The sequence below is a fragment of the Lonchura striata genome, chromosome 36, assembly GCF_050655825.1.
Source record: "Lonchura striata isolate lonStrDom1 chromosome 36, ASM5065582v1, whole genome shotgun sequence".
Classification (NCBI taxonomy): Eukaryota; Metazoa; Chordata; class Aves; order Passeriformes; family Estrildidae; genus Lonchura; species Lonchura striata.
In genome coordinates, this window is record NC_140738.1 from 244,861 (window position 1) to 263,854 (window position 18,994).

General features: G+C 55.3%; 1 protein-coding gene across 1 annotated transcript in view; it reads right to left on the bottom strand.

Annotated features, from left to right (window-relative positions):
* The window catches only part of LOC110481137 (ATP-dependent chromatin remodeler CHD8), a 56,149-nt gene that overhangs the window by 7,887 nt on the left and 29,268 nt on the right, over positions 1 to 18,994 (bottom strand). Inside the window, exons 20-31 of the mRNA XM_085565389.1 lie at positions 17,827 to 17,937; positions 16,634 to 16,920; positions 15,732 to 15,922; positions 14,551 to 14,665; positions 13,285 to 13,374; positions 12,031 to 12,134; positions 10,911 to 11,025; positions 9,261 to 9,324; positions 9,102 to 9,156; positions 6,926 to 8,246; positions 4,320 to 4,528; positions 1,313 to 1,606 (exon numbers count right to left, since the gene is read on the bottom strand). Coding sequence (XP_085421515.1) covers positions 1,313 to 1,606; positions 4,320 to 4,528; positions 6,926 to 8,246; positions 9,102 to 9,156; positions 9,261 to 9,324; positions 10,911 to 11,025; positions 12,031 to 12,134; positions 13,285 to 13,374; positions 14,551 to 14,665; positions 15,732 to 15,922; positions 16,634 to 16,920; positions 17,827 to 17,937 — 2,956 coding nt within the window. The remainder of the gene's footprint in view (positions 1 to 1,312; positions 1,607 to 4,319; positions 4,529 to 6,925; positions 8,247 to 9,101; positions 9,157 to 9,260; positions 9,325 to 10,910; positions 11,026 to 12,030; positions 12,135 to 13,284; positions 13,375 to 14,550; positions 14,666 to 15,731; positions 15,923 to 16,633; positions 16,921 to 17,826; positions 17,938 to 18,994) is intronic.

Sequence of the window (18,994 nt, forward strand, 5' to 3'; positions counted from 1 at the left end):
TTTTCCCCCCCAAATGCCCCACTTTTCCCCCAATTCCCTCCAATTTCCCCCATTTCCCCCCAAATTCCCCCCCAAACCCCCAATTTCCCCCCATTTTTCCGCCAATTTCCCCCAATTTCCCCCCAAATTTCCCCCCAATTCCCCCCCAATTTCCCCCCCAATTTCCCCTCAAATTTCCCCCAATTTTCCCCCCAATTTTTCCCCAATTTCCCCCCAAATTTCCCCCCAAATTTCCCCCCAATTTCCCCCCAAATTTCCCCCCAATTCCCCCCCAATTTCCCCCCAAATTTCCCACCCAAAATTCCCCTCAATTTTCCCCAATTTTCCCCCAATTTTCCCCCAAATTTCCACCCCAAATTTCCCCCCCAAATGCCCCACTTTCCCCCAATTTTCCCCCAATTTCCCCCAATTCCCCCAATTTTCCCCCTGATTTCCCCCCATTTTCCCCCATTTTTCCGCCAATTTCCCCCAATTTTCCCCCGATTTTCCCCCCAATTTTCCCCAATTTTTTCCCAAATTTCTCCCCCCAAATGTCCCACTTTTCCCTCAATTTCCCCCCAATTTCTCCCCCAAAACCACCAATTTTCCCCAATTTTTCCCCATTTCCCCCATTTCCCCCAAATTCCCCTCAAATTCTCCCCCCAAACCCCCAATTTCCCCCCAATTTCCCCCCAATTTTCCCCCAATTTTCCCCCAAATTTCCCCCCAATTTCCCCCATTTTCCCCCAAATTTCCCCCCAATTTCCCCCAAATTTCCCCCCAATTTTTCCCCAATTTCCCCCAACTTCCCCCCCAAATGCCCCAATTTCCCCCATTTCCCCCCAATTTTCCCCCTGATTTCCCCCAAATTTCCCCCCAATTTCCCCCAATTCCCCCCCAATTTCCCCCCAAATTTCCCCCCAATTTCCCCCAATTCCCCCCAATTTTCCCCCTGATTTCCCCCAATTTTCCCCCATTTTTCCGCCAATTTCCCCCAATTTTCCCCCGATTTTCCCCCCAATTTTTTCCCAAATTTCTCCCCCCAAATGTCCCACTTTTCCCTCAATTTCCCCCCAATTTCCCCCCCAAATGCCCCGATTTCCCCCAATTTCCCTGCATTTTTCCCCAATTTCCCCCCAATTCCCCCCCAAATTTCCCCCCAATTTCCCCCATTTTCCCCCAAATTTTCCCCATTTTCCCCCAAATTCCCCCCAATTTTCCCCCCAAATTTCCCCCCAATTTTCCCCAATTTTCCCCCAATTTCCCCCCAATTTCCGCCAAAACCCCCAATTTTCCCCAATTTTCCCCACTTTTCCCCCAAATTTCCCCTCACCCTCTCCCCTCTCCTGCTCCTCCTCCTCCGCGGCGCGGCCGATCCCGCGGCGCAGCAGCGCCCCCCTCAGGCCGTGGCGGGCGGCGGCGCGCAGCAGCGCCGCGTCGTGGGCGCCGCGCCGCCACCAGGGCGGCAGCAGCGAGCCGGGCGGCGGCAGCCGCGCCAGCAGCGCCGGCAGCGCCGGCAGCCGCAGCACGCGCTCCCGCAGGCAGCGCAGCAGCGCCAGGCGCCGCAGGCAGCGCAGCGCCAGCGGGGCCGGGACCGGGCACGGAGCAGGGCAGGGAGTGCAGGGCACTGCGGGAGAGAAAACGGGGTGAAAAACGGCAAAAACGGGAAAAAACGGGGTAAAAATGGGGGGAACGGGGCAGCCGCAGCACGCGCTCCCGCAGGCAGCGCAGCAGCGCCAGGCGCCGCAGGCAGCGCAGCGCCAGCGGGGCTGGGACCGGGCATGGGGATGGGGAACAGGGAACTGTGGGACAGAGAGAAAAAACGGGGTGAAAAACGGCAAAAACGGGAAAAAACGGGGTAAAAATGGGGGAAATGGGACAGCCGCAGCACGCGCTCCCGCAGGCAGCGCAGCAGCGCCAGGCGCCGCAGGCAGCGCAGCGCCAGCGGGGCTGGAACTGGGCACGGGGCGGGACAGGGAGCCAGAGAGGCTGGGGAGAGAGAAAACGGGGTGAAAAACGGCAAAAACGGGAAAAAACGGGGTAAAAATGGGGCAGGAGCAGCACGCGCTCCCGCAGGCAGCGCAGCAGCGCCAGGCGCCGCAGGCAGCGCAGCGCCAGCGGGGCTGGAACCGGGCATGGAGCGGGACAGGGAGCCAGAGGGGCTGGGGAGAGAGAAAACGGGGTGAAAAACGGCAAAAACGGGAAAAAACGGGGTAAAAATGGGGGAAATGGGGCAGGAGCAGCACGCGCTCCCGCAGGCAGCGCAGCAGCGCCAGGCGCCGCAGGCAGCGCAGCGCCAGCGGGGCCGGGACCGGGCATGGGGACGGACAGGACCCGAGAGAGGCTGGGGAGAGAAAAAACGGGGTGAAAAACGGCAAAAACGGGAAAAAACGGGGTAAAAATGGGGCAGGAACAGCACGCGCTCCCGCAGGCAGCGCAGCAGCGCCAGGCGCCGCAGGCAGCGCAGCGCCAGCGGGGCTGGAACCGGGCATGGAGATGGGGAACAGGGAACTGTGGGACAGAGAGAAAAAACGGGGTGAAAAACGGGAAAAACGGGAAAAAACGGGGTGAAAATGGGGCAGCCGCAGCACGCGCTCCCGCAGGCAGCGCAGCAGCGCCAGGCGCCGCAGGCAGCGCAGCGCCAGCGGGGCTGGGACCGGGCATGGAGCGGGGCAGGGAGCCAGAGCAGCTGGGGAGAGAGAAAACGGGGTGAAAAACGGCAAAAACGGGAAAAAACGGGGTGAAAATGGGGTAAATGGGGCAGCCGCAGCACGCGCTCCCGCAGGCAGCGCAGCAGCGCCAGGCGCCGCAGGCAGCGCAGCGCCAGCGGGGCCGGGACCGGGCATGGAGATGGGGAACAGGGAACTGTGGGACAGAGAGAAAAAACGGGGTGAAAAACGGCAAAAACGGGAAAAAACGGGGTGAAAATGGGGCAGGAACAGCACGCGCTCCCGCAGGCAGCGCAGCAGCGCCAGGCGCCGCAGGCAGCGCAGCGCCAGAGGGGCTGGAACTGGGCACAGAGCAGGGCAGGACCCGAGAGAGGCTGGGGAGAGAGAAAACGGGGTGAAAAACGGCAAAAACGGGAAAAAACGGGGTAAAAATGGGGCAGCCGCAGCACGCGCTCCCGCAGGCAGCGCAGCAGCGCCAGGCGCCGCAGGCAGCGCAGCGCCAGAGGGGCTGGGACCGGGCATGGGGATGGGGAACACGGAACTGTGGGACAGAGAGAAAAAACGGGGTGAAAAACGGGAAAAACGGGGTAAAAATGGGGGAAAAATGGGGTAAAAATGGGGAAAAAATGGGGGAAAATGGCGAAAAATGGGGTAAAAATAAGGGTAAAAATGGAGGGAAAATGGGGCAGAAATGGGGAAAATATGGGGTAAAAAATGGGGTAAAAGTAAGAAAAAATGGGGTAAAAACGGGAAAAATGGGGGAAAAATAGGGGGAAATGGGGGAAAAATGGGGGGAAATGGGGGAAAAATGGGGGGAAAATGGGGGAAAAATAAAGGAAAAAATGGAAAAAAATGGGGTAAAAATAAGGGAAAAAGTGGGGTAAAAATAAGGGAAAAAAACGGGAAAAAATGGGGGAAAAAATGGGGCAAAAAGGGGGGAGAAATGGGAGAAAAAATGGGGAAAAATGGGGTAAAAATGGGGGAAACGGGTCAGAAATGGTTAAAGGGTGGAAGGGGGATGGAGGCATTGGAGGGGAGGCCGGAACCCCGAGAAATTGGGGTAAAATCTGCCTGAAATGGGAAAATTGCCCCAGAACTCCCCGAAATTGCCCAAAATCTCAGGAATTTGCCCCATTACCGTCGCCGGGCGCGGGCGGCAGCCGGCAGAGAGACCCTGAACCCCCTGAAACCTCCTGATTTTGGGTTCAAACCCCTCGATTTGGGCTCAAACATGCGGATTTTGGGTCAAAACGCCCCGAATCGCCCGATTTTGCCCGATTTTTCCCGAATTTTCCCAAAACCTCGTGTTTTTGCCCCATTACCGTCGCCGGGCGCGGGCGGCAGCCGGCAGGGACCTCCTGAACCTCCTGATTTTGGGTTCCAACCCCTCGATTTGGGCTCAAACATGCGGATTTTGGGTCAAAACGCCCCGAATCGCCCGATTTTGCCCGAATTTTCCCAAAATCTCGTGTTTTTGCCCCATTACCGTCGCCGGGCGCGGGCGGCAGCCGGCAGAGACCCCCTGAAACCTCCTGATTTTGGGTTCCAACCCCTCAATTTGGGCTCAAACCCCTCGATTTTGGGTCAAAACACCCCGAATCGCCCGATTTTACCCGATTTTACCCGATTTTTCCCGAATTTTCCCAAAATCTGGTGTTTTTGCCCCATTACCGTCGCCGGGCGCGGGCGGCAGCCGGCACACCTGCCGGCACATGGCCACGAAGCCGTGGTAGAAGCGGGTCAGCTCCTCGTCCGAGCGCCGCTCCAGCCGGGCCAGGGCGCGGAAGCGGCGCCAGCGGAAGCGCCCCGAGCCCGGCTCCAGCTCCACGCCGAAGGTGGAGGCCACGCGCAGGAAATCGGCCTGCTCCCGCCGCGTCCAGCTGCGGAACGGGGAGAAAAAGGGGGAAAACGGTGAAAAACGGCGAAAAAATGGGGAGAAACGGTGAAAAAATGGTGAAAATACGACCAGAAACGGCGAAAATACGAAGAAAATACATAAATAGGCCCAAATGTGAGGAAAGAAGGAAATCGGCCTGCTCCCGCCGCGTCCAGATGTGAAACGGGGAGAAAAAGGGGGAAAACGGTGAAAAACGGCGAAAAAATGGGGAAAAACAGTGAAAAAATGGTGAAAATACGACGAGAAATGGCGAAAATATGGAGAAAATATGCCCCAAAATACCCAAAATAGGCCCAAATGTGAGGAAAGAAGGAAGTTGGACTGTTCCCGCCACGTCCAGATGCGAAACGGGGAGAAAAAGGGGGAAAACGGTGAAAAACGGTGAAAAAATGGGGAAAAACGGTGAAAAAATGGGGAAAATACGACCAAAAATGGCGAAAATATGGAGAAAATACACCCAAAAACGCCCAAAATCGGCCCAAATATGAGACAAGAGGGAGGAAGTTGGACTGCTCCCGCCGCGTCCAGCTGCGAAACGGGGAGAAAAAGGGGGGAAACGGTGAAAAACGGCGAAAAAATGGGGAGAAACGGTGAAAAAATCGGAAAAAACGGTGAAAAAATGGCGAAAATACGACGAGAAATGGCGAAAATACGGAGAAAATACATAAACAGGCCCAAATGTGAGGAAAGAATGAAATTGGTCTGCTCCCGCCGCGTCCAGCTGCGGAATGGGGAGAAAAAGGGGGAAAACGGTGAAAAACGGCGAAAAAATGGGGAAAAATGGGGAAAAAATCGGAAAAAACGGTGAAAAAACGGCAAAAATACGACGAAAAATGGTGAAAATACAGAGAAAAAACGCCCAAAAATGCCCGAAATTGGCCCAAATATGAGACAAGATGGAGGAAGTCGGAGTGTTCCCACGGTGCCCATAGGGAAATGGGGAGAAAAACGGGGAAAATGGGGAAAAATAGGGGAAAAACTGAGAAAAATGGTGAAAAAATGGCAAAAAACGCGAGAAAATGGTGAAAAACCCGAATTTCATCCGAAAAACCCCAAATTTTGCCCAAACCCACGAATTCCTCCCCAAACCCCACCCAAAACCCCAAATCCCCCAAATTCCGCCCCAATTTCCCTCCAAAAATCCCAAATTTTGCCCCAAACCCTCCCAAAACCCCCAAATCTCACCCCAAAATTTCCCTCCAAAATCCCCAAATTCCACCCCAAACCCCACCCAAAAAACCCAAAATTCCACCCAAAAAATCCCAAAATCCCGCAAAACCCCCAAATTCCACCCCAATTTCCCACCCAAAAACCCCAAATTTCCCCCCAAAATCCCACCCAAAACCCCCAAAACCTCCAAATTTCCCCCCAAAATCCCAAAAATGCCAAATTTCGCCCCAAAATCCCCAAAAAAACCCAAAATCCCCAAATCCCGCCCCAATTTCCCCCAAAAAACCCCAAATTTCCCCTCAAAGCCACACCCAAAACCCCCAAAATCCCACCCAAAATCCCACCCAAAAACCCCAAATTTCTCCCCAAAACCCCCAAAAATCCCCAAAAAACCCCAAAAATCCCCAAATTCCACCCCAATTTCCCCCAAAAAACCCCAAATTTCTCCCCAAACCCCGCCCAAAAACCCCCAAATCCCACCCAAAAAACCCCAAAATCCCCTAATTCCGCCCCAATTTCCCTCCAAAAATCCCAAATTTTGCCCCAAACCCTCCCAAAATCCCCAAAAATCCCCAAAAAAACCCAAAACCCCCAAATTCCACCCCAATTTCCCTCCAAGAACCCCCAATTTCCCCTCAAAGCCACACCCAAAACCCCCAAATTTCTCCCAAAATCCCACCCAAAATTTCACCCAAAAATGCCAAATTTTGCCCCAAAATCCCCAAAAAACCCCAAAACCCCCAAAATCCCGCCCCAATTTCCCTCCAGAAACCCCAAATTTCCCCTCAAAACCACACCCAAAATCCCCCAAATTTCTCCCAAAATCCCACCCAAAACCACCCAAAAATCCCAAATTTCGCCCCAAAATCCCAAAAACCCCCAAAATCCCCCAAATTCCGCCCCAATTTCCCTCCAAAAACCCCAAATTTCTCCCAAAATCCCACCCAAAACCCCCAAAATCCCCAAAAAACCCCAAAAATCCCAAAATTCCGCCCCAATTTCCCTCCAAGAACCCCCAATTTCCCCTCAAAACCACACCCAAAACCCCCAAATTTCTCCCAAAATCCCACCCAAAACCCCCAAATTTCCACCCAAAACCACCCAAAAACCCCCAAATTTTTCCCAAACCACCCAGAATTTCACCCAAAATCCCGAATTTCGCCCCAAAATCCCCAAAAATCCCCAAAATCCCCAAATTCCGGCCGCTGACCGCTGCTGCTTGTCGCGCCGCTCGTGGCTGCGCCGCGGCCGCCGCGGCCGCTCGCCGTGGCCGGAGTGGCCGGAGTGACCACGGGAGTGACCATCGTGGTGACCAGCAGAGTGACCAGAGTGACCACCAGGCTGACCATCAGAGTGACCATCAGAGTGACCATCAGAGTGACCAGAGTGACCAGAGTGACCAGCAGAGTGACCAGAGTGACCATCGTGGTGACCACCAGGCTGACCATCACTGAAGTGACCACTGAGCTGAGCACCGGAGTGACCACTGAAGTGACCACCAAGGTGACCATCAGAGTGACCACTGAAGTGACCACTGAAGTGACCATCGGACTGACCACTGAAGTGACCACCAGGCTGACCATCAGAGTGACCATCAAAGTGACCACCAGAGTGACCACCAAGGTGACCATCAAAGTGACCACTGAAGTGACCACCAAGGTGACCGCCAGGCTGACCACTGTGATGACCACTGGGCTGACCATCAGAGTGACCACTGAAGTGACCACTGGAGTGACCACTGAAGTGACCACCGTGATGACCATCAGAGTGACCGCCGGGTTGACCACCGTGATGACCATCAGAGTGACCATCAGAGTGACCACTGAAGTGACCACCGGGCTGACCACTGTGATGACCACCAGAGTGACCATCAGAGTGACCGCCGGGCTCACCATCGGAGTGCCTATCGTGCTGACCACTGAAGTGACCACCCGAGTGACCACTGCCCGAGTGACCACCAGAATGACCACCAGAGTGACCACCCGAGTGACCACTGCCCGAGTGACCACCCGAGTGACCACTGCCCGAGTGACCGCCGGGCCGGCCCGGCGCCGTCTCGGTGGCCGGGGGGTCGCGCCGGTGGCCGGAGTCCGGCCGGGGGCAGGCGGCCAGCAGGCGCCGCAGCCGAGCGGTCAGCGCCGCCGCCGCCGGCCACGCGCCCACGCCGCGGCCGGAGGTCAGCGCGGGGTCAGAGGTCAGCGCGGGGTCGGAGGTCACCGCGGGGTCGGAGGTCATCCCGAGGCCGGAGGTGACCGTGGAGCTGGACATCGGCGTGGGGTCAGAGGTCACCACGGGGCCGGACATTGGCGTGGGGCCGGAGGTGACCACGGGGTCAGAGGTCACCACGGGGTCAGAGGTCACCACGGGGTCAGAGGTCACCACGGGGCCGGACATTGCGACCATGGGGCCGGACATCAGCGTGGGGTCAGAGGTCACCATGGGGTCAGAGGTCACCATGGAGCTGGACATCGGCGTGGGGTCAGAGGTCACCACGGGGTCAGAGGTCACCACGGGGCCGGACATCGGGCAGGCTGAAAAGGGGGACAGGGGTCAGTGAGGGGATTTTGGGGAGATTTTGGGGGATTTTGGGACAATTTGGGGTCAGTTTGGGGGATTTGGGGAGATTTTGGGGGATTTGAGAAGATTTGAGGAGATTTGGGGGGATTTTGGGTCAGTTTGGGGGGATTTGGGGGATTTTGAGGAGATTTGGGGAGATTTGAGGAGATTTGGGGGGATTTTGGGTCAGTTTCGGGGGATTTGGGGAGATTTTGGGGGGATTTTTGGGAGGGTTTTTGGGGGAATTTTTGGGAAAATTGGGGGGGATTTTAGGGGGATTTGGGTCAGTTTGGGGGAATTTTGGGGGATTTTGAGGAGATTTGAGGAGATTTTGAGAAGATTTGGGGGGATTTTGGGTCAGTTTCGGGGGATTTGGGGAGATTTTGGGGGGATTTTTGGGAGGATTTTTGGGGCAATTTTTGGGAAAATTGGGGGGGATTTGGGGGGGGTTTTGGGGGATTTGGGGCAATTTTGGGGAGATTTGGGTCAGTTTGGGGGAATTTTGGGGTCGGGGGTTGGTTTGGGGGGATTTGGGGGGATTTGGGTCAGTTTGGGGAGATTTTGAGGAATTTTGGGGAGATTTGGGTCAATTTGCGGGGATTTGGGTCAGTTTTGGGGGATTTTGGGTCAGTTTGGGAAGATTTGGGGGGATTTTGGGTCAGCGCCGGGAGATTTGGAAAATTCTGGGGGATTTTGGGGAGATTCGAGGCGATTTTGGAGGGAATTTGGGGCAACTTTGGGGGATTTTGGGGCTTTCGGGGATTTTTGGGACTCCGGGGGAATTTTGGGGGGATTTTGGGGGATTTTGGGGGATTTTGGGACCCCCTTACCCTCGTCCCCGTCCACCACTGAGATCTCCTCGTCCAGCCCGGCCAGGGGGTCGCTCTGGGGGGGTCACGGGGTCACCGCCGCCGTTTTGGGGAGAAAAACCCCGATTTTGGGGCTCCCGGCCATTTTGGGGCGATTTGGGGGGATTTTGGGGGTTTTACCTCCTCGCCGCCCCCCTGCAGGGGTTTGTACTTGGGGTCCTCGGGGTCTCTGTCGAAATCGGCCCTGGGGGGACCCCAAAACCTCCCGAATTCACCCCAAAACTGCCCAAATTCACCCAAAACCTCCCGAATTCACCCCAAAACTGCCCAAATTCACCCAAAACCTCCCGAATTCACCCCAAAACTGCCCAAATTCACCCAAAATCTCCCGAATTCACCCCAAAACTGCCCAAATTCACCCAAAACCTCCCGAATTCACCCCAAAACTGCCCGAATTCACCCCGGCCCCAAACCCGCGGGAATCGGCCCCAAAACTGCCCAAATTCACCCCAAAACTGCCCAAATTCACCCCAAACCTCCCAAATTCACCCCAAAACTGTCCAAATTCATCCAAAACCTCCCAAATTCACCCCAAAACTGCCCAAATTCACCCCAAACCTCCCAAATTCACCCCAAAACTGTCCAAATTCACCCAAAACCTCCCGAATTCACCCCAAAACTGCCCGAATTCACCCCGGCCCCAAACCCGCGGGAATCGGCCCCAAAACTGCCCAAATTCACCCCAAAACTGCCGAAAATCATCCAAAATCTCCCGAATTCACCCCAAAACTGCCCAAAATCATCCAAAACCTCCCGAATTCACCCAAAACTGCCCAAATTCATGCAAAATCTCCCAAATTTACCCAAAAATGCCCAAATTCACCCCAAACCTCCAAAATTCACCGAAAACTGCCCAAATTCATCCCAAAATCTCCCAAATTCACCCAAAATCTCCCAAATTCACCCAAAACTGCCCGAATTCACCCCAAAATCTCCCGAATTCACCCCAAACCTCCCGAATTCACCCAAAATCTCCCGAATTCGCCCCAAAACGTTGCGCCTCAGCCCGGAGCTGCACTCAGCCCGGCCGGGGCCGGTCGGTATTAGCATGGCTGGGTCATCAGCGGCGCCGTTTTGGGGGGAAAAACCCAAATTTGGGGATTCTGGGGGGGGCGGGATGGCCGCGAAGGCGGGGTTGGTCAAAAGGGCCGAAACGGCCCCAAAATCCCAAAAAACAGCCCCAAAAACCATCCAAAAATCCACAAAAACAGCCCCAAAAAACAGCCCCAAAATCCCCCAAAACAGCCCCAAAACCAGCCCCAAATTCCCCAAAAACACCCAAAGAGGCCAAAAATCCCCCAAACCAGCCCAAAACCCTCAAAAATCACCCCAAACCACCCAAAATGCCCCAAAATCCCCCCAAAATCTCCAAAACTGCCCCAAATTCCCCAAAATCACCCCAGATCCACCAAAATTGCCCCAAATCCTCCAAAAATCACCCAGATCCATCAAAACTGCCCCAAATCCCCCCAAAATCATTCCAAAATCTCCAAAATCCCCCAAAACCACCCCAAACCCTCTAAAATACCCCAAAAAACTACCCAAACTCTCCAAAATTGCCCAAATTCCCCAAAAAATCACCCCAAACCTCTCAACCCCCCCCAAAATCCTCCCAACCCACCCCCAAAAAAACCACCAAAACCACCCCAAAACCCCCCAAAACCCCCCAAAAAAACCGCCCAGAACCGCCCCGAACCTCCCAAATTGCCCAAATTGCCCCAAAATGGCCCAAAATGGCCCAAATGGCCCCAAATTGGGGTCCCCGCTCACCCCTCGGGCCCCTCCAGCCGCTGCTCGGCCGCCACGGCCGAAGCGTCGGGGCCGCCGGCCTTGGCCAGGAAACACAGGGCGGGGTCGGCGCGCATGGTGTGGTACCGCTCGTACCCTAAATCCCCCCAATTCACCCCAAAAAAACACTCGGTTAACAAAAATGGCAAAAAACGGCAAAAAACGGCAAAAAAATGGCAAAAAACCCCATGAAAATAGGCCAAAATATGGTGAAAATAACCCCAAAATACAGATTATGGTTGGTGCCCACGGTGTGGTACCGCTCGTACCCTAAATCCCCCCAATTCACCCCAAAAATGGAGTCCATTAACAAAAACTGCAAAAAACGGCAAAAAACGGCAAAAAAATGGCAAAAAACCCCGTGAAAATAGCCCAAAGTATGGTGAAAATAACCCCAAAATAACCCAAAATACAGGTTATGGTCGGTGGCCGTGGTGTGGTACCGCTCGTACCCTAAATCCCCCCAATTCACCCCAAAAAAACACTCGGTTAACAAAAACGGCAAAAAACGGCAAAAAACGGCAAAAAAACGGCAAAAAACCCCGTGAAAATAGGCCAAAATATGGCGAAAATAACCCCAAAATACAGGTTATGGTCGGTGCCCACGGTGTGGTACCGCTCGTACCCTAAATCCCCCCAATTCACCCCAAAAATGGAGTCTGTTAACAAAAACTGCAAAAAATGGCAAAAAAAACCCCAAAAAACGGTAAAAAACGGCAAAAAAATGGCAAAAATCCCAAAAGAATAACCCAAAATAACCCCAAAACTCACTGAAATAAGCCAAACCACCCAAACACCACAAAAAAGGGGTAAAAACCCCAAAAAACGCCCCAAAAACCCCCAAAATTCAGCAATTGAACCCAAAACCGTTTGAATGCCCCCCAAAAAATCCCCAAAATTCCAGAAAATTCCCCCAAAACCCACCCGAAGGTGCCAAAAAAAATAAAATAAATACAATAAAACCCCCCCGAAAAACGGCAAAATTCGGGGAAACCGCCCCAAAACTGCACCGTGCACCCCTCTAAAAATTCCCCAAAAATCCCCAAAATTCCCCAAACTCCCGAAATGACCAAAAAGGCCCAAAATGGCCCAAATTTCGCACCGTGCTTGAAGACCCCGATGAGCAGCGACTTGTCGGCCTCGGGGTCCCACCAGGCCTCGGGCACCTCCAGCGGCTCCAGCAGCGGGAAGCTGATCTGCACCTCGCTGGGCCCCGAGTTTGGGGTCAGGGACCCCGAAATCGGGGAGAGGGACCCCGAAATCGGGGAGAGGGACCCCGAAAATGGGGAGAGGGAGCCCGAAATCGGGGAGAGGGAGCCCGAAATCGGGGAGAGGGAGCCCGAAAATGGGGAGAGGGAGCCCGAAATCGGGATCAGGGACCCCGAAAATGGGGAGAGGGACCCCGAAAATGGGGAGAGGGACCCCGAAAATGGGGAGAGGGACCCCGAAATTGGGGAGAGGGAGCCCGAAATCGGGATTGGGGACCCCGAAAATGGGGAGAGGGAGCCCAAAAATGGGGAGAACGACCCCAAAATCGGGGAAAATGATCCCAAAATCGGGACTGGGGACCTTGAAAATGGGGAGAGGGACCCCAGAATTGGGGAGAACGACCCCAAAATTGGGATCGGGGACCCCGAAATCGGGGAGAGGGACCCCGAAATCGGGATCGGGGAGCCTGAAATCGGGGAGAGGGAGCCTGAAATCGGGGAGAACGACCCCAAAATCGGGATTGGGGACCCCGAAAATGGGGAGAGGGAGCCCAAAATCGGGGAAAACGACCCCAAAAATGGGGAAAATGATCCCAAAATCGGGATCGGGGACCCCGAAATCGGGATCGGGGACCCTGAAAACGGGGAGAACGACCCCAAAAATGTCCCAAACCCCGGGAATTGCCCAAAATCGTGAGAATTGTCCCCCAAACCCCGGGAATTGTCCCAAAATTGGGGGAATTGTCCCCAAATCGTGGGAATTCTCCCCGAACCCCAGGAATTGTCCCCAAAACCGTGGGAATTGCCCCAAATCGTGGGAATTGTCCCCAAATCCCGGGAATTGTCCCAAAATTGCGGGAATTGTCCCCAAATCCCGGGAATTGTCCCAAAATTGCGGGAATTGTCCCCAAATCCGGGGAATTGTCCCCAATCCCGGATTTGCCCAAAACCCCGGGAATCGTCCCCAAACCCGCAGGATTTGTCCCCAATCCCGGATTTGCCCAAAATCCCGGGATCCGTCCCCAATCCCGGATTTGCTCAAACCCGCGGGAATTGTCCCCAATCCCGGAATTGCCCAAAATCCCGGGATCCGTCCCCAATCCCGGATTTGCCCAAAACCCCGGGATCTGTCCCCAAAATCGGCTCACCTGGCGCTGGCGCCGGCCAGGACGCGCTCGGCCGCGGCGCCGATGACGTCGTGGCGCAGAACGTGCAGCGCCCGCAGGCGGTGCAGCAGCCTGGACACGCATGGACACGCGTGGACACGCACGGACACACGGACACGGACACGGGATGGACACGGGATGGACACGGGATGGACACGGGATGGACACGGGACACAGACACGGACACGGACATGGGATGGACACACGGACACGGGATGGACACGGGATGGACACACGGACACGGGATGGGCACGGGACACAGACATGGACACGGGACACAGGATGGACACGAGATGGACACGGGATGGACACGGGATGGACACACGGACACAGACACGGACATGGGATGGACACATGGACACGGGATGGACACGGGACACGGGATGGACACGGATGGACACACGGACACACGGATGGACACACGGACACCGGACACGGGACAGACACACAGACACACGGACACACGGATGGACATGCAGTCATGGGATGGACACACGGACACGGGACGGAGACACGGATGGACACGGGATGGACACAGGGACACACAGACACAGGGACAGGTCATGGAATGACCCCAAAAACCCCAAATCCCACAAAATGACCCAAAATGCCCCAAAACCAACCAAAAATCCCCAAAAATGACCCCAAATCCCCAAAAATTACCCCAAAATCTCCAAGAATGACCCAAAATCCCCCAAAACGACCCAAAATGGCCCAAAATGTTGTTTTTTTGCCTCACTTTCCGGCCTGGTGGTGCAGGTGCTTGCGGAAGGCCAAACCCCAGGAACGACCCCAAAAACAATCCCAAAAACAAACCCAAAATCCCCCAAAATTACCCCAAAAACCCCAAATTTCACAAAATGACCCAAAATCACCAAAACGACCCAAAATGGCCCAAAATCCCGTTTTTTTGCCTCACTTTCCAGCCTGGTGCCGCAGGTGCTTGAGGAAGGCCAAACCCCAGGAACGACCCCAAAAACAACCCCAAAAACAATCCCAAAAACCCCAAAAATCCCAAATTTCACAAAATGCCCCAAAACGACCCAAAATGGCCCAAAATGGCATTTTTTGCCTCACTTTCCGGCCTGGTGGCGCAGGTGCTTGTGGAAGGGCAAACCCCAGGGGAACAACCCCAAAAACAAACCCAAAAACCCCCAAAATTACCCCAAAAAACCCAAATTTCACAAAATGACCCAAAATCCCCCGAAATAACCCCAAAATGGCCCAAAATCGCCGTTTTTGCCTCACTTTCCGGCCTGGTGGCGCAGGTGCTTGCGGAAGGCCTCGTCCTGCAGGAGCCACTCGGCCGCCGGCGCTTCCGGAACCTTCGGAGACTTTTTCCCTTTGCGGCCGCGCGGCGGCGCTGGGGTGAGCCGGGGGTCAGGGGTCAGCCGGGGGTCAGGGGTCAGGGGTCAGACGGGGGTCAGGGGTCAGCCAGGGGTCAGCCGGGGGTCAGGGAGGGGTCAGGGGTCATCAAAACCAACCCAAACCCACCCAAAATGTCCCAAACCCACCCAAAACCACCTAAAACGTCCCCAAACCAACCCAAACCCACCCAAAATGTCCCAAACCAACCCAAAACCACCCAAAACCCACCCAAAATGTCCCCAAAATCACCCAAAATGTCCCAAAACCAACCCAAACCCACCCAAACCCACCCAAACCCCACCCAAAATGTCTGAAACCCACCCAAAATGTCCCCAAACCACCCAAAATGTCCCCAAATCCACCCCAAATGTTCCAAACCCACCCAAAATATCCCAAACCCACCCAAACCAATCCAAACCCACCCAAAATGTCCCAAAACCACCCAAAATCCACCCAAAACCCATCCCAAATCTCCCAAACCCACCCAAAATGTCCCAAAATGTCTCCAGTCCTCTCAAACCAACCCAAAATGTCCCAAAACCAACCCAGACCCACCCAAACCCACCTAAACCTACCCAAAATGTCCCAAAACCCCCCCAAACCCACCCAGAATGTCCCAAAACCACCCAAAATGTCCCAAAACCACCCAAAATGTCCCAAAACCACCCAAAATGTCCCAAAACCACCCAAAATGTCCCCAAATCCACCCCAAATGTTCCAAACCCACCCAAACCCACCCAAAATGTCCCCAAATCCACCCAAAATGTCCCAAACTCACCCAAACCCACCCAAAATGTCCCCAAACCACCCAAAATGTCCCCAAAACCACCAAAAAAACACCCAAAACGTCTCCAAACCCCCCCAAGATGTCCCCAAACCCCCCCAAGATGTCCCCAACCCCCCCCAAGATGTCTCCAAACCCCCCCAAGATGTCCCCAAACCCCCCCAAGATGTCCCCAACCCCCCCCAAGATGTCTCCAAACCCCCCCAAGATGTCTCCAAACCCCCCCAAGATGTCCCCAAACCCCCCCCAGCCCCGCCCACGCCCCCGCGGCGCTCACCGGGCGCGGGCCGGGCGCGGCCGTTGCGGCCGGGCGCCAGCAGGGCGCCGGCGAAGGCGCGCGTGCCCTCGTCGCCGCGGAAGTGGCGCAGGCAGAAGAGGACGATGGCGCGGGCCAGGCTCTCGGCGTCGCGCTCCGACACGCGGCGCCGGAAGCGGCCCTGGGCGGCCAGCTCGCGCCAGCGGCCCCACCTGTGGGCGAGCGGGGCAGCGGGTGGTCAACGGGGGCAACGTGGGGTCAACCAGGTCAACATTGGGTCAACGAGGTCATTGAGGGGTCAACCAGGTCATTGGGTGGTCAACCAAGGCAGCGGGTGGTCAACCGGGTCAACGTGGGGTCAACCGGGGCATTGAGAGGTCAACCAGGTCATTGGGAGGTCAACCAGGTCAACGTTGGGTCAACGAGGTCATTGAGTGGTCAACCAGGTCATTGGGTGGTCAACCAAGGCAGCGGGTGGTCAACCGGGTCAACGTTGGGTCAACCAAGTCAACGCTGGGTCAACCAGGGCATTGGGTGGTCAACCGGGGCATTGAGTGGTCAACCAGGTCATTGAGATGTCAACCAGGGCATTGAGATGTCAACCAGGGCATTGGGAGGTGAACCGGGTCAATGTTGGGTCAACTCAACCAACAGTCAATGGGGAGTCAACGACACCAACGTTGGGTCAACCCAACCAATGGTCAATGAGAAGTCAATGAGGTCAATGTTGGGTCAATGGAGAGTCAATGAGATCAATGTTGGGTCAATGAAGAGTCAATGAGATCAACGTTGGGTCAATGGAGAGTCAACGACGCCAACGTTGAGTCAACCCAACCAACGGTCACCAAGAAGCCAACAAAGTCAACGCTGGGCCCGCCGCCCGCGACTCGACCTCCCCGCGACCCCTCGGCGCCGCCGCGCACCCGTAGACCATGAGGTGCTTCTCCACGCGGGCGCAGTCGCCGCGGCCGAAGGGCGGCGCGGCCGGGCCGGGGCCGTGGGGCGGCGCGGCCGGGTGGGTTTGGTGCTGGTGGCTCTGCTGGTGGCTCTGGTGGTGGTGGTGGCCGCGCCGGGAGCGCGTGGCGCGTTCCAGGCGTTCCAGCTCCTCGTCGCTCTCCAGCTCCGAGAAGTCCACCAGGTCGTCGTCGCGCAGCGTGCTGAAGTGGCGCGTCTGCTTCCGCACGCGCGGCGTGTCGATCACCAGCGTGTTCTGGCGGAAACGGCAGAATGGCGCGAAAATGGCCCAAAAAAGCGCCGAAAATCCCAAAAATGAACCGGAAATATGGAAAAAGGACAAAAAAATCCCAAAAAATACCGAGAATCGGCCCAGATTGGATCCAAAATGGCCGCCGCACCAGATTTGATCCAAAATGGCCGCCGTACCAGATTTGATCCAAAATGGCCGCGAGTGACCACTGAGTGACCAGTGAGTGACCACAACCCCAAAACTGCCCCAAAATTCCCAAAAATCCCCCAAAAATCCTCAATTTGACCCAAAATGGCCACTGAGTGACCACAAGTGACCACCACTGACCACTGAGTGACCACAACCCCAAAAATGCCCCAAAATTCCCAAAAATGCCCCAAAATGGCCATGAGTGACCACTGAGTGACCACTGAGTGACCATGAGTGACCACGAGTGACCACAACCCCAAAAATGCCCCAAAATTCCCCAAAATATACCCCAAAAATCCCCAATTTGACCCAAAATGACCACTGAGTGACCACTGAGTGACCACGAGTGACCACGAGTGACCACTGAGTGACCACAACCCCAAAAATCCCCAAATTACCCAAAAATCCCCAAAGTGCCGAAAATCCCAAAAATGAACCGGAAATATCGAAAAAGGACAAAAAAATCCCCAAAAAAATACCGAGAATCGGCCCAGATTGGATCCAAAATGGCCGCCGCACCAGATTTGATCCAAAATGGCCGCGAGTGACCAGTGAGTGACCACTGAGTGACCACTGAGTGACCAGTGAGTGACCACAACCCCAAAAATGACCCAAAAAAGTCCCCAAATCCCCAAAAAATACCCCAAAAATCCCCAATTTGACCCAAAATGGCCACTGAGTGACCACGAGTGACCACGAGTGACCGCTGGCCGCTCCCACCTTGCTGTTGAGCAGCTCCAGGTCCAGCTCGGCCTTCTTGGCCCACTTCTGCCAGAAGTTGGGGTCGTCCAGCGCGATGTCCGAGCGGTTCTCCGACGCCACGAAGCTGGCCTGGCGTGGAGGTCACCACCGGTGGTCACCAGGAGATGCTCCAGGACCACCAGAAACCACCTGGACCCACCTGGACCTTCTCTAGAACCTCCAAAAACCACCTGGACCCACCTGGAACTTCTCAAGGACCACCAAAAACCACCTGGACCCACCTGGACCTTCTCCAGGACCTCCAAAAACCACCTGGACCTTCTCTAGAACTTCCAAAAACCACCAGGACCCACCTGGACCTTCTCCAGGACCACCAAAAACCACCTGGACCTTCTCTAGAACCTCCAAAAACCACCTAGACCCACCTGGAACTTCTCAAGGACCACCAAAAACCACCTGGAGATGCTCCAGGACCACCAAAAACCACCTGGACCCACCTGGAACTTCTCCAGGACCACCAAAAACCACCTGGACCCACCTGGAACTTCTCTAGAACCTCCAAAAACCACCTGGACCCACCTGGAACTTCTCCAGGACCACCAAAAACCACCTGGACCCACCTGGAACTTCTCCAGGACCACCAAAAACCACCTGGACCTTCTCTAGAACCTCCAAAAACCACCTGGACCCACCTGGACCTTCTCTAGAACCTCCAAAAACCACCTGGACCCACCTGGAACTTCTCCAGGACCACCAAAAGCCACCTGGACCCACCTGGAACTTCTCCAGGACCACCAAAAGCCACCTGGACCCACCTGGAACTTCTCAAGGACCACCAAAAACCACCTGGAGATGGTCTGGGGCCACCACGAGCTTCTCCAGGGTCACCAAAACCACCAGGAGCTTCTCCAGGGCCATGAAACTCATATGGACCCACCTGGAGATGCTCCAGGACCACCAAAAACCACCAAGAGCTTCTCTGGGGCCACCAAAAACCACCTGGACCTTCTCCAAGACCACCAAAAACCACCTGGAGATGCTCCAGGACCACCAAAACTACCTGGTCCCACCAGGACTTTCCCCAGGACCACCAAAAACCACCAGGACCTTCTCCAGCCCCACCAGGACCTCCTCCACCCCACGTGGTCCCAGCAGGACCTTTCTCCAGCCCACCCCACCCCACCCC